Here is a 13858-nt window from a genome sequence, read left to right on the forward strand (position 1 = left end):
TGTACCAGGGGCCAGTTTATTCCCAAATGGTGTTCCTTGGCTCTATGCCTTGTTTGCTATGCTCTTTGTATTTTTTCTCTTTGTCATGTTTTCTTCCTTTTTACTTGAGATAGACCAACATGTAAAGAAATGTAAGTGCCATGGTGGGCTTTAGGACACAGGCCAACTATAATGAGGGAATGTGTGTATGGAGCGAGGAGAAGGTGTTATTATTATATGTTATATTTTATATAATATATAACATATGTTATATATATGTTATATATAATATGTTATATATGTATAATATATGATATATGTTATATATAATATGTTATAATGCAGGGAACACGAGGAAAAATGTCTACTCTTCTCTGATCCCCAAGGTCTCAATGACCCAGGGCTAAAGGTCTTAGAATTATAATCTTATATGTGATAGAAGTACTTGGGTAACACAGGTCAGGACTGGGCTAAGTCCATTCCTGGTGTACCTGTGGAGTATGAGGAAGTATCAGGGGCCCTGCCTGAGCCTACATAATGCCCAGGCTTAAGGATCTAAGGAACCCTGTGGAACCTGGGGATATATGGAGTTTCCAGATGATCTCTGACCCAGTGTGCTTTGTCATAGTGTTGCTCAGATGCAGGTATTCTCTGCATAATGCTGTCCATAAGGATAAAGAAAACAATGGCATAAAGATGGATCATCTGGGAAGACCAGGTGTGTATTCTTTGCCCTTCACCTTTGGGTTCATATGGCCATAAGCGGACAGCTCTATAGTTACTCCCACAGTTCACGTGCTAGATATCCGAGAATCCCAAACTCAAATCTGGGCTCAGTGAGACATCCCCCTCATGTTCTGTTTAGCCTAAGACTTCTGAGTCTTCTCTCTAGGGAGAACACTTTTCAAGCAGATGTCTGCTTCTGAGCTCTCATTAACTCCTCATTACCTTCATAATAAACATAGGTTTATGATTTAGGGACTCCTGTATGTGGAAAGGTTTCTCTTTCTCATCTATCTATACTTGTGATGTTCCTCTTCTTATCAAGGTTCTCTCTCTCGAGTGACTCAGTGATTAAGCTCCTTTTTTTTTTTTTTTTCATGCTAGACAGTGAAAAAGTGCCTCTTCTCCAGGCACTTGTTATAAAGTTGTCATTGTGATAGGGATAAGTGATGGGATAGATCATCATACAAACACCCTGGGGAGGCTGAAGGTCCATTTTTCTAGGGGACATTCTGACCACCTGTTGGCCCTAATTCCTGCAGATTGTGTATGTCAGGTGACTTGCCTCTCCAGGTAAAGGCAGTTCCTTTCTTCTTCGTGCTGTTCTATGGCTCCCTTGTGACATCACTGGGAGAGGACTCCTTCGGTTCTCCGAATCAACCCTATCACTCCTTCAACATGAACGTCAGATGTCCTACAGGTAGTCTGACCAGGTTTCCCTCTCACAAAATTAAAACGCCTGGTCTGTAAAAGGTTATTTTTTAAAAATATTTATCATTTATTATTTTAAAACCCTTTCTGTAAAAGGGTTTCTCTGAGGTAAAATAAAGTAGAACATGGTTTTAATTGTAAGCAACCAGAGCGTCTAACCCAACACTGCCATTATATAAATGAGAATATATATTTTATTGTTGTAGTTGGAAAAGTTTAAGTCAATTGCCCCAAACTTAACATGAGTCACTGTAGCTCACAGTCATCTGTATAAATGTCTCCATTTCCCTATTTCACGTTGCACTTCACTTCTGCCACTGTCCTTGAGACCCTTGTCTGCCTTAGAGTCCGAAGTCAGAACACAATTCCCCAAGTGATGATTTCAAAGAAGTCAAATTAGTGGCTTTGTCTGAAACTGTTCCTTTTCCAGCAATGAGTGAAGTGGGTATCTCCTTCGTGGAGGGGTACAGGTTTGTCACCTAGGCCTCTCTAAGTGACCAAGGAGAGTACAGCTATCCTTTCTGAGAGTAGAAAATCTGAATGGGTTCCTATCTCTCTCATACATCGACTTTGCCCTTTTCAAGGCATTTCTGTGTCCTCACAGAGGCTGGCTAGATCTCGGTTTCTGTGGTTACACCTCCCTTCCACCCCTGTTCTCAGTCACTGATGCGGTGTTTCTATGACCATATTTCTCAAACTTGAATATTAGTTCCATGCACGGTCAAACGATTTTTGCACTAATTCTGCATGTGAACCAAAGTATAGAGTGTCTGGTGAAATGCCAGAATATGAATATTTTGTGACATTTCTTACATTACGAGGGCCATTGCCCCTAATATACTAGATTGACCTTCCTTACAGATATATAGTTTCTTGGGTTAGATGGGGGAGAACATTAATCCAGATTTCTTTAGAAACTCATAGGACCTTAGAGATAGAAGCACGAGAGCTTCAGCTGTAATATTTTTAAATTAACAGATTAGAAAGCTGTTGTTTTCTTTTTTCTGTGTAAGGTGAAAAGTTGTAAGCCTTCTGGTGAAGACTGACTTTTTTTATAGCTCATGTAGCAACTCCCTTATATAACAAGCATTATAAAGTTTGGGATTATCTGCATAGATATTTCAGAAGTCAGGACAAGTCACAAAGAAAAGGTTGGTCTGTCACTGAGGACTGACTGTTTTGGAGCTGTGATTTCGTCCTTCCCATTTCTTGTATATTCACCTTGAGAAATAGTAATCTCTTGTTACAAGTTTTCCCCAGACTATGGGCCAAGAGTCATAAAGTCCTGTCGTGACAGGATGGTTCTGAATGTCTGATGACGTACAGAAATTTTTACAGTCTGCATCTCTTCCATTATTCCTGCTCTCTAAAATGAGTGTTATCATTCTTCTGGGTCACAGGTAGAATCAAACACTTTTCTTCTTGTTTCAGGCTGTCCCCTGGAGTCACCAAGGACAGAAGTTCTTGGAGGGCAGGAAGATGAGATGAGAGAAGATCCCCCACTATTTGTGAGGGTAGCAAGAGAGCCCAGGGATTCTGAGGCTGAGATCTGTGCCCCTGGGCCATCAGTTTGAGAGTGGCTAAGCCTGCAAGGAGTCCTGTGACATCTTATCTCAGATGGGGGAGGTCTTTTGAGACCCTCATTATCTGTGTTTATACTGGAAAAAAAGATAATAAATATTTTGAGACTCTCAGAAAAGTTCTGTGCTACCAGGAATTTTTTGTTGAACTGATAGCTTCTTACACTCAACTGTTTTTACTCAACTTAAATCTCAAGAGAATTTCCTATTTCCAGGTGAAATCCTAGGTGAGTGACTTACATTATCTTATTCTCCTAAAGCAACATATATAGTCATTCTTGCAGGGGAAGAAAAACTCATGGTCCTTATAAGACTAAGTGGTCACTTAATCCAGGACCATAGCTGAGACTTTTCTCTCTCCATCTAAGATGATCATGTAGCAAACTCATCTGAACATTCTGAAATGTTCTGTCCACATTGCACTGTTTTCTTATATCAGCGCCATGCTTTTCTCCCATCTTGGAATGGAACATGGTTTCACAGAGACAGTTGCCCAGAGAAGGAATTTCTATAGATTTTCTTTTTCTACCCAAAGCTTCATGGCCCCCAAACATTTCTTCTTTATTATCAAGTGAAACTAATTTTTATCGCTCCTCTCCCACATCAGCTTTTCTTTTCATGTAAGTTCCTAGACATAATTCTTCCTCAGCTTTACCTATCATGTTTACCTGTTTACCTCTGTTCACCTCTCTTGACCAAGTGCAGTACGTTCATCCAGATGGGTCTTTAAGGCATCTACTTGGAATCTCTAGTTGGAGAAGCATATAAAGAACTGGAGGAGGGCGGGGAGAGAGTGAGGCGGAAAGAGAAAGGGAGAGAGAGACAGGAGGAAGCGAAGGGGGCGGGGAAGGGTGGACAGGAGAAGAAAGAGGAGGAGGGGGAGGGAGACAGAGAAAGAAGGAGTTGGGGGAAGGGAAGGAGGGGAGGATAGAGGAGAGGAGGGGAGAAGAGGAGAGAGATACCTGGACTGGAGACATGAAATAGATTGTTCTGAGGTGAAACAAACTGTCAGTAGAAATATTAAAGAAAAATCCGGCGCAACCTTTCAGAACTGTTAGGTGAGGAATTTCCACATTGAGTGGGAAGTTAAAATAGTCTGGGAAAGTCCCTTCATTGTCTAATAATTATAATAATTTGTGATAAAGAGCTGTTGAAATCACAATTCATTTTGGTGTTTGTAAAACTGTGTGGATGTCTATTAAGGTGATATTCAAAATGTCTGTGGGATGTTGGTCTTTTCTGTCTGCACCTGTTTCTTTGGGGGTGTGTGTCACTTTCTATGTTTGTATGTTCTTTTTCTCTTCATAGGTGCTCCTGCGGTTTCTGGGGGCACATTTCTTCTTTTTTATTTTCCATTTTATTTTTATTGTTCTTTTTTTAATATGTTATTTATTCAATTTTATTGATTTTTCTTAATAGCTTGATTGTATCAAAAGTTTTAGTTTTAGTTTTCTTCATCTCTAGGCTTGTGCATTTCTTTTGTAGTTTTGTTTCTTAAGTTTCTGATTCTTTCTTATTGAGTATAATTTCTTTTTTTTTTTCCCCCAACCCCCCCCTTGAGTATAATTCCTTTTACTCTGTCTCTCTCTGTCTCTCTGTCTGTCTGTCTGTCTCTCTCTCATTGGTCTACCTGCCCAACAAATTCCTTGTAAATGTCGTTTTATTCTTCATCTTTCACTACTCTGGGGTGAGAGGATACAACTCTAAAGCCTGATTGTCCTGCTCCTGAAATGTAATTTTTCTAAGGGTTAAGTGAATTCAAGGAGACCTGGGGTTCTAAAATCAGGCATCAAACAAAAAGCCCTGTAGGTATTTAAAGCAGGAAGTGGTTTCCTACAGGAAGTCAAGTGCTTACAAAATCCTTATCAGAAAGTTTCAAATACCCCAGGAAACCACTTCTGAAGGATGCACCAACACCAAGGCTAGCAATTTTCAGGCAAGTGCAAAGGCCCTTGCAAAACTAAATCTCCCCTAAATAGGAGAACCTATCATTGGTGGAATTTACCTCAGCTTCTTCCTGCAAGTGATTGTGGGAAATTGTAAGTCTTCCAGCCCCTGCCATTTAGAGCATAAAAGGAGACAGAAACAGTGAGGAAATGATAATAGGAAATGCAGCTCTGTTGCCTATGTGGTGCAAAGGGGAGCGCTCTGTTTACCTTCAGCAGAAAACCTAGTGATCACACCACAGGACTCTTCTAGCTACTTCTGTTTCTTTTCTTCATGGGGATTCTTCAGGGTGCTGGGTCAGGAGGGTTAAACATTGGTCACATACTATTCTAAGAGTTCATTCTTTTAGAAATTAATTCCAAGAATGGACACCATCCTCTTAGCTTTCTAAAATTATACTACCGTCACAATAGTTTTTCATTCATTTCCTCCAAGTCTTGCTTACTTCAACTTACATATCTTTATGTGTGAGGCACCAACATTCTAGCCTTAATTTCCTGCCCAGGAAACCATTGCTCTTCAAAGATGCTCCCTGGCAAGGAATATGCCTAATCTATTTATTTAAAAATACACATTGCTACCCAATCTCTGGGACCTAAACTGAAATTCAAGATAGCCTTGAATAGATAGTTTTCTTCATGGACAGTGGTTGGTTACTTCCCTTATATTTGTATAAAAAATTTCCAAAGTCAAAAGGAGTTGTTTCTTATGCTAAGGATGCTATGGACTAAAACTTCCAGAAACCCCTCAATTGTCACTCCCTTGATAAAATAATGCTCAATATAGATATAAAAAAATGGATGGTTCCATTGTACTATTAATGTCTTTCCCTGTGATCTTCATATATCATTTAAAATCAACAAACCCACATATTACTCCTTTAGCTACTTATATTAGTATTTTGAGTCATTAATCTTAAAGTTTCAAACATCATTTTTAAATGGAAAGGCAAATATTTATATACTTTAAAAATATCTCACTCGTGATTATTAAAATGCTATCATCCCCTGATGTTCATACAAGGAGAAATAAACAGACTTTATATGAAAAAGGATAAAAATATTTGAACAGAGTTCTGCATAAGGAGGAAAGGGCTATTTTGGAGGAGGAAGATGTGCTGGAGTTAAGGGACCATTGAGGCTTTCATAGAAATGAAGCTATCTGATTTTACTAAACGTTTCCTTTATGATATATATAGGATCAGGCCTGGCTAATTCAACTGAGACATTCATTATTCCCATTGTTTCTGTGGCTTCATCATCCTGATAACTCAAAAGGTGACAGAACTGGGGCAGAGAATTCCTTTATCCTTATTTGCATCTTCATGTGAGTCTGAATCAGGCACCAGTGTACCCTTAAATGTGGCCTTTTGGCTATATGTCCTATCTGCAATGACCATCCTTTTCAATGTATTTTTCTCATTTCCCCCCCTTTTCAGTGAGGTTAATGAACACATTATCTCAATGTGGAGCCTAGAAAATATATATATACAGATATGGAAGGGAGGGGTTCCATTAACATGTGAGGTACTGAAAAATATGCTCCTTACTACGTGGTCTGGGGAAACAATTCCTCCTCTCTGGGCTTTAGAGACTTTTCAATGACCCTGGGCTAAGAGTTCTTAAAAATCTCACTTTCATGTATGATAGAAATACCTGGGGGACACAGGTCAGGACTGGGTTAGGAAGTCCATTCCTGGTATACCTGTGAGCATGAGGAAGTATTTGGGGCCCTAACTGAGCTGAGGTTAATGCCTAGGTATAAGGATATGGGAAACCCTATAGAATCTGAGGATCTGTGAAAGAGTTTCCAGATATTTGTCTCTGACCCAGAGAACTTTATCTTAGTTGCTCAGATACAGATATTCTCTGTGCTGTATATAAGGATAAAGATGACAGTATTATAAAGATGGGCCATCTAGGAAGGCCAGGTGAGTATTCTCTACCCTTCACCTTTGGGTTTTTCTGCCCATAAGCAGGCAGCTCTAGTCAGGTCCACAGTCCATGCACTAGATAGTTTGAGACATCATACACAAATGTGGTCCCAGTGGGACAGCCCCCTCGTGTTCTGCATGGGACCTCCCCTTCCTCTCAGCTAAGCCTCTAAGGTTTCTCTCTGGGGAGAACATATATCAAACTTATGTTTCATTCTGAGCGCTCATTAGTTCCTGTAGGTGGAAATGTTTCTCTTTTTTGTCTATTTCTGTGATGTTCCTCTTTCTATTAGAAGTTGCTTTCAACTGACTCAGGGATGAAATCCTCACATTACATGCTAAACAGTAAAAGGAAAGGTGACGCTGAATCTTTTCCAGTCAGTCGTTATAAATTTGATTTTGAAATAGGATTAAGGATAAAAGGACCCAAGCACGTGTAGAGGTGAGACAGAGCAATACACATTTAGTAGAAACTGTACTTCTAGTTTTGAATTTTGATCTCTTCCCAGGCTAGTGACATGCTGCTGGATACTCTCGTGATGCTGGGCAGTGGTGGCAGCGAGACACAGCTCCCAATCAGTCACACCATCACGAGGGCGAACAACCATTCTGTACCCAGACAACAATTCCATTTTCCGTTCTCAGTGCAGCATTCAATGAATTATGTGAGATATTCAACATTACAAAATAAGCTTTGTATTAGATGATTTTGCCCAACTGTAGGCTAATGTAAGCGTTCTGAGCCCATTTAAGGTAGGCTAGGCTAAGCTATCTTGTTCGGGAGGTTAAGAGTATTAAAAGCATTTCGATTTAGGGTAGTTTCAATTTACCACGGGTTTATCAGGAGGTAACCCCATTGTAAGTCGAGGAAGATCTGTCTTTGAAATTGACGAGAGGTGCAAAAGAAAAGGGAAATGAGACAAATGTCATGTTTCTACATGATAGTTGCTTTGAAGCCCTAAGGGCTAGAAAAGGGTGCATGCAGTACTCAAATACTGAGAAAGGATTAGAAATCGAGTTGCAGCTAACACTTGGATATTTAACAAGTCAGTAAACTCTAAACAGTCTTGAATTACTATATATCTTTCTTTAAATGTTAACCTTTCTTTATATTAATATGTTACATGGATAAGTGATTTTTAGTAAAATATAAACTTTTACTGTAAGAGGTATATTTATATAGAAAAGACATAATTTATGCATTCATTTCAGCTTTAGTTATGCTGCCCTAAGAAACGAGGAAGTGAGCCATTGAGTCTTTGTACCCTTAGCAGGCTTTGCTGTGCATTTTTTGTCAGTGATCAGAGTTACAGTGACAGAAAGAAATGAAAGAACCCAAGAGCGTTATGCGTTGTAGAGATAACCGTACGTTATTAATAAAACCTTCAAAAATCATTAACTTTCCCTTCATTAAAAAAGTATAGGAAAAATGTTTGATGTGGTAATAAGAAGAAAATTATTATTTAAACCAAACTAGAAAAAGATACATGCAAATGAAAACATTGTCAAATAAAAATACATATTTATAAAATCCTAAAAAAGTCAGAAAGCCCATTCAGAAATTCATAAAATCAAGAACAAGAAATGAAGACAAATTCAAATCAGCAATATTCCTTTTTATTTATTTATTAAAAGGGTATTCCTTTTAATACCCTTGAAAGTCTTGCATACAATTTTTAGTAGTCACATTCACCAATTTAATTTTTAGAAATTCATCAGCGGTCTTCGGAATACTGGGAGACAAAGGACTGTACTGTAATCTTCAGTATACAGGTAGATTCTTGCTCATTCAATAGTCCTGGTCTTCATCAAGGTATCTTAAATGCTGAACTAAAGACATAAATAGAAAAAGTGTTACTTTTCATACGCACATGCTAGAAGAATTACATTATAATGTAATATAATGTATTACATCTGTCCCTTGGTCTCTTTCGCTCTCTTTCTCTCTCTCTCACAGACACACACACACACACACATGCTCGCTCACTCACATATATTAAAAATCATACTACTTTCCTGAACAGAAAACTTAAATGCAAAGGTTTTCAAACTTCAGTGTGTGTAAGAATTCTTTCTATTCCAGAGAACTACAGTGCAGAAATGCCATTTTTAAAAGCACCCCCATGTGATTCTGAAGCAGTGGCTCAGTAGTGATTACTCTTTAAGGAAAAGGTAGTTTAATCATTATTTATTACATCAGAATAATATTCATATATTTGAGATTATCAAAACTACTCAATGCTCTGTGGTGACCTAAATGGGAAGGAAATCCAAAAAAGAGGGGATATATGTATATGTATAGCTGATTCATCTTGCTGTACAGTAGAAACTAACATAGCATTGTAAAGCAACTATACTCCAATAAAAATTTTTTAAAAAGTCATTCACAGTCCTTAGTTTACAATCTGTTAGAATTTTTTAATGTTTCTTTACATGTATACACAGGATAATTTTATAGATGTAAATATTATGTTTAATTGTATTCAATAACATGAACACAAACTTGGAATCATATTATTAAATTTTGTGCATGATTTTTCCTTTTTTAGTTGGCTGCACTATAATTTTTCCAGCCACTACCCCATTGATTGGCATTCATTTTGTTTCCAGCTTTTGGGCAGTGCTACCAAGGCTGCAAAAAGGAACCCTTGTATATTTGTTCTTACATACTAATAGCTTTATCTGTATGGAAGAAACTTTTAGGGGTAGAATTGTTGGATCAAAGGATCCGTGAAGTATTTAAAAAAAAAATTAATAGAAGTTTCCAAATTTCTTTCTCCAAAGGCTACCACACTTCTCATTTCCAACAGCAATGTTTGAAATCACATTTTTCTCTGTATTCCCACCAACAAGAAATATTGGTGCTGTTTTAAATTTTTGTTTGTCTGATTTATATAAAGCAATATCTCATTGTTAATCATAACTTGAATTTCCCAGACATACTGTGAACCTGAGCATTTTAAAAATATTTAGTAGTCATTTAAAATTCATTTTTTGTGAACCGTTTTTCATAACTTTGCCCAATTATTTATTAGATGTCTTTACAATTGGTTTTATGTATATATATATATATATAATACTATATATGTTTTGTATACATATATTAACACTTTATCCTGTATACAATTTATAACAGCTCTATGTGTATGTGTATACAATATATTACACTTTACATTTATGTACCTTTAAGAATTCCAAATTTTTTCTGTCTCAATCTGTATTTCTCATATGTCATGTAAAATATCCCTACAAAAAACCCCATACTTTTGCCATATATCATTTCCAAATGTGTAGTCCTCCCAAAATCGTTTTAAAAAATAGAAAATGTGGGGCTTCCCTGGTGGCACAGTTGGTTAAGAACCCACCTGCCAATGCAGGGGACATGGGTACGAGCCCTGGTCCAGGAAGATCCCACATGCTGCGGAGCAAGAAAGCCCGTGTGCCACAACTACTGAGCCTGCACTCTAGAGCCCGAGAGCCACAACTACTGAGCCCATGTGCCACAACTACTGAAGCCCGTGCACCTAGAGCCCGTGCTCGGCAACGAGAGAAGACACCGCAGTGAGAAGCCCGCTCACCGCAATGAAGAGTAGCCCCCGCTCACCGCAGCTAGAGAAAGCCTGCGCGCAGCAACAAAGACCCAGTGCAACCAAAAATAAATAATAAATTAATTAATTAAAAAAAATAGAAGATGTACCTACTAACTCATTTCACCATCTTTTATTTTTGATGTATAACTTAAATTTTTTGCCTTAATTCACTTTTTTTGTTACACGTTCCTCATGAAAGCAAATTATAAAATGCAAATCTGATCATATCTTGCCCCAGCTTTATCTTCCAAAGCCCACCATCTCCCCAACAGTCCCTAAAATAAAGTATGAACATGAAATACAACAGATAAGACCATTTGTCATGGGGCTTTACCCAGCCTTCCCCGCCTAGCTTCTCATCACTCCCCTCCCTCCACATAGCCTCTCCACACTCCCACACAAAGACTGTGAGATCTTTCATTAAACAATCATGCCATCGTCAATAGCATCTTTTTTATCTGTATCTTCAGTGCTCGGGACACCACTTGTCATCACAAATATGTTCAATATTTTTTTTAACATAATATATTTTTGAATGAAAAACGTACTGTTCCCCAAAGGTGTGATTCTCTTCTATGCCACATTTTGTACATGCTATGTCCTTTCCCTAGAATGGTCTATCTTTCAGTCGTGTGATGTTTATCTTGAACATCACATCTTCACAATCTCTCCAAACTGTCTCCAAACTGTCAAGCTTTCTATACTCCTATAGTATCTTATACTATCTTTACCCTAGCAGGCATTATGCAACTGTAGATATGTCTTATCTCTTTTCTGAAATGACTCATTGTATCTTTAGAAAAGTTATTTATATTTACTTACCCAGCTTCTCCTTAGCAACATGATGTACAATTGCTATTGCTTAAAATATATGTAACTAAGCGATGGACAAGAGTCATATTTATAAAAAGTTGTTGCATATTCTGAGTATGGATATACATACAAACATAAACATATATATGGAAATATATGTGTATATACATTCTTTCTTTTTAATACCAGAGGTGTTCTCAATTCTCAAAAGGAATCTGTTTTGAACAATGATGAATAAATTCTTCTCACCCACCTCACTGGGTTATAATTCTCATTTTCCTTTTCATTGTACCTCAGAGTGGTCTCCTTTTTTCATCCAGAAATAGGAAGAGATTTAGACACAGAAATTAGTCCAGCATCATTAAAACCATCTTACTCATTGGAATTTTCTGAAAAGAAGAAAATAATTACTGGGAAATAAATCAGACCTCCCCTCAAGTGCCTTAGAAGCTCTTTGTGACCACCTAGAGGGGTGGGATAGGGAGGGTGGGAGGGAGACGCAAGAGGGAGGAGATATGGGGATATATATATATATATATGTATGTATAGCTGATTCACTTTGTTATACAGCAGAAACTAACACACGATTGTAAAGCAACTGTACTCCAATAAAGACGTTAAAAACAAAACAAAACAATGTTCACAATTAGGAAGACAAACAGTGTGATTTAAGAGGCACAGAAAGTCTTTCCTACACCTTATATATATTTCCCTGCGTTAGTTTTGGCAAATACCAAATCCCTTGGATTGAAGAAGTGAGGCAGGTCCCTCTCAGAAGGTAAGGACTATTGAGAAGGCACTGAGCCTTCATAGAGGAAGTGGCTATTGCGATATTTCTTAAAACCTAGGAGAGTTACGCTTCCTAGAGGTAGAATTGGTGCTAAATAGAAGTCAGAGGACAAAGAAAGACTTATTATGTAATGGGAAATAAGGCTAGTCCTGTGAATAGGGATGGCTTCTGATGGGATGAAGATATAGAAAGTTTAAACATTTAGAAAAATATAATAAATATGTTAGAGAAAGGAAAGTAGCAGGGAGTGGGAATGGAAGAAACTATGAAAGAGATATGAAAAGTTTAACTTTTAGAAGATTAATTTCTGCTTTAATAAAAAGAGGTCCAAGTCATAATATTCTACCACATGGTTCCTCTGTCAGAAATAATCATGGACCTCTTAGCCAGAGGTCTCCTCTTGACTACAGTTTTTATGTTCTCTAAGAATAATTTTTAGTTCATTCCTGCTTTTCTTCCTTTTGTACCTCACAGACTTCCTATTATGTCTGAGATTTCTTTCCACTACTATGTAAAGTAGAATGCCTCAGCTTCAACTGCAGCTACTGGTCTGAACCCCAGGGCCACAGACCGTCAAAGAACTCACAGACCTGAGGAATTCTGTAGGTCCAGATCATCTGCCTTCAGGCAAGAATTCATCTCCCGGTATTGAATTTGGTGGACAGAATTCTCTCCTCTTGAGGAAACTGGCAACAGAGGTTGTAGTTTAGGGATCAGAGGGCCATAATAAAACTTTCCTTCCCTATGTGTGCTTTTTCCCAGCAGTGCAAACACAGCTAATCATGACCCATGCCCTAGTCTTGTTTCCATTCCATTTTACTACCAAGCTTTACCCTCACGATGCCACAAACTCAAATGTAACAGGGTGAGGCTAAACCGCGTCCCCAGTTGCCATCTTATAACAACCCAGTTTCTTCCCCCAAGGCAGCCAGCAGTCTTCTGTAATTCACTGGAGATTTATCTAGCATCTTTATAAAAGTTATCCTTTCCCTTTCATTCTCACTATAAAGTCCTTTTCATCTTTCGTCTCAACAATTTCAAAATCCTATCCTTGTCAGTAACGTGGTTTTCTTTCAACCCCTCAGACATCCCATTGCCAAACAGAACTTTGTAAGAGCCTGCCTGACTACTTTGCTCCCCTACACTATACTCTTTAATGACTATTAACCTTCTTACTGGGCAATACAGAACTTCATTACTTGTTTCCTCCCTCTTCTTCAGCCTTATCAGGAGCTTCTCTCCTTGAACTCAACTTTTACTTCCCCCCAAAACAAACGTTCCATCCTTTAAGCTTCTCTACACTCGTACATTTTTTTCTCTTTCCCTGGAATGCACTTTACCCAGTTCTTTGATCTCTATCTTCAAAATTTGTCTCAAAACCTCCTAGAAGCCTCCAATACTCCCCTTCCCCTTTCAGTAAATTATTCTCTGTGCCCCTTTGTTCCTTATTCATAATACTGTACAATAATACATTGCAATTTATTTGTTTACATATATATCTCTTCCACTAGACTGGAAATTCCACGAAGACAAAAACACTTGATTATCCGAGTCTGAACCATCTTCAGAACCTAGCACATTTCTTGACGGAACAGTGAAATTAGTAATAAGTATATAGTAGGAGCAAATAAATGTTTGGGCAATAAAGGGGTCATCCTGAACCGTACAAGCATACTCATTCTAAACTATCAATTCTGTAATGTCCCAATTATACATGTAGATAATGTATAGCGATCATCAGTACAAGCAGTGCCCCTTTTCTTCTCTGAATTCTTGTTCCCTCTTCTGGGAA

General features: G+C 38.0%; 1 protein-coding gene across 2 annotated transcripts in view; it reads right to left on the reverse strand.

Annotated features, from left to right (window-relative positions):
• Positions 1-8480: 8480 nt before the first annotated feature.
• Positions 8481-13858, reverse strand: part of CD163 (CD163 molecule) — a 34688-nt gene continuing 29310 nt past the window's right edge. Inside the window, exons 15-17 of one of the 2 annotated variants that reach the window (XM_029205561.1) lie at positions 12657-12752; positions 11530-11665; positions 8481-8703 (exon numbers count right to left, since the gene is read on the reverse strand). In XM_029205561.1, coding sequence (XP_029061394.1) covers positions 11649-11665; positions 12657-12752 — 113 coding nt within the window. In that variant the 3' untranslated portion in view covers positions 8481-8703; positions 11530-11648. The remainder of the gene's footprint in view (positions 8704-11529; positions 11666-12656; positions 12753-13858) is intronic. The other variant, XM_029205559.1, reaches the window with a different exon arrangement.

This window comes from Monodon monoceros, unplaced genomic scaffold (assembly GCF_005190385.1).
Source record: "Monodon monoceros isolate NGI ecotype Baffin Bay Population unplaced genomic scaffold, NGI_Narwhal_1 Super_Scaffold_6, whole genome shotgun sequence".
Lineage (NCBI taxonomy): Eukaryota > Metazoa > Chordata > Mammalia > Artiodactyla > Monodontidae > Monodon > Monodon monoceros.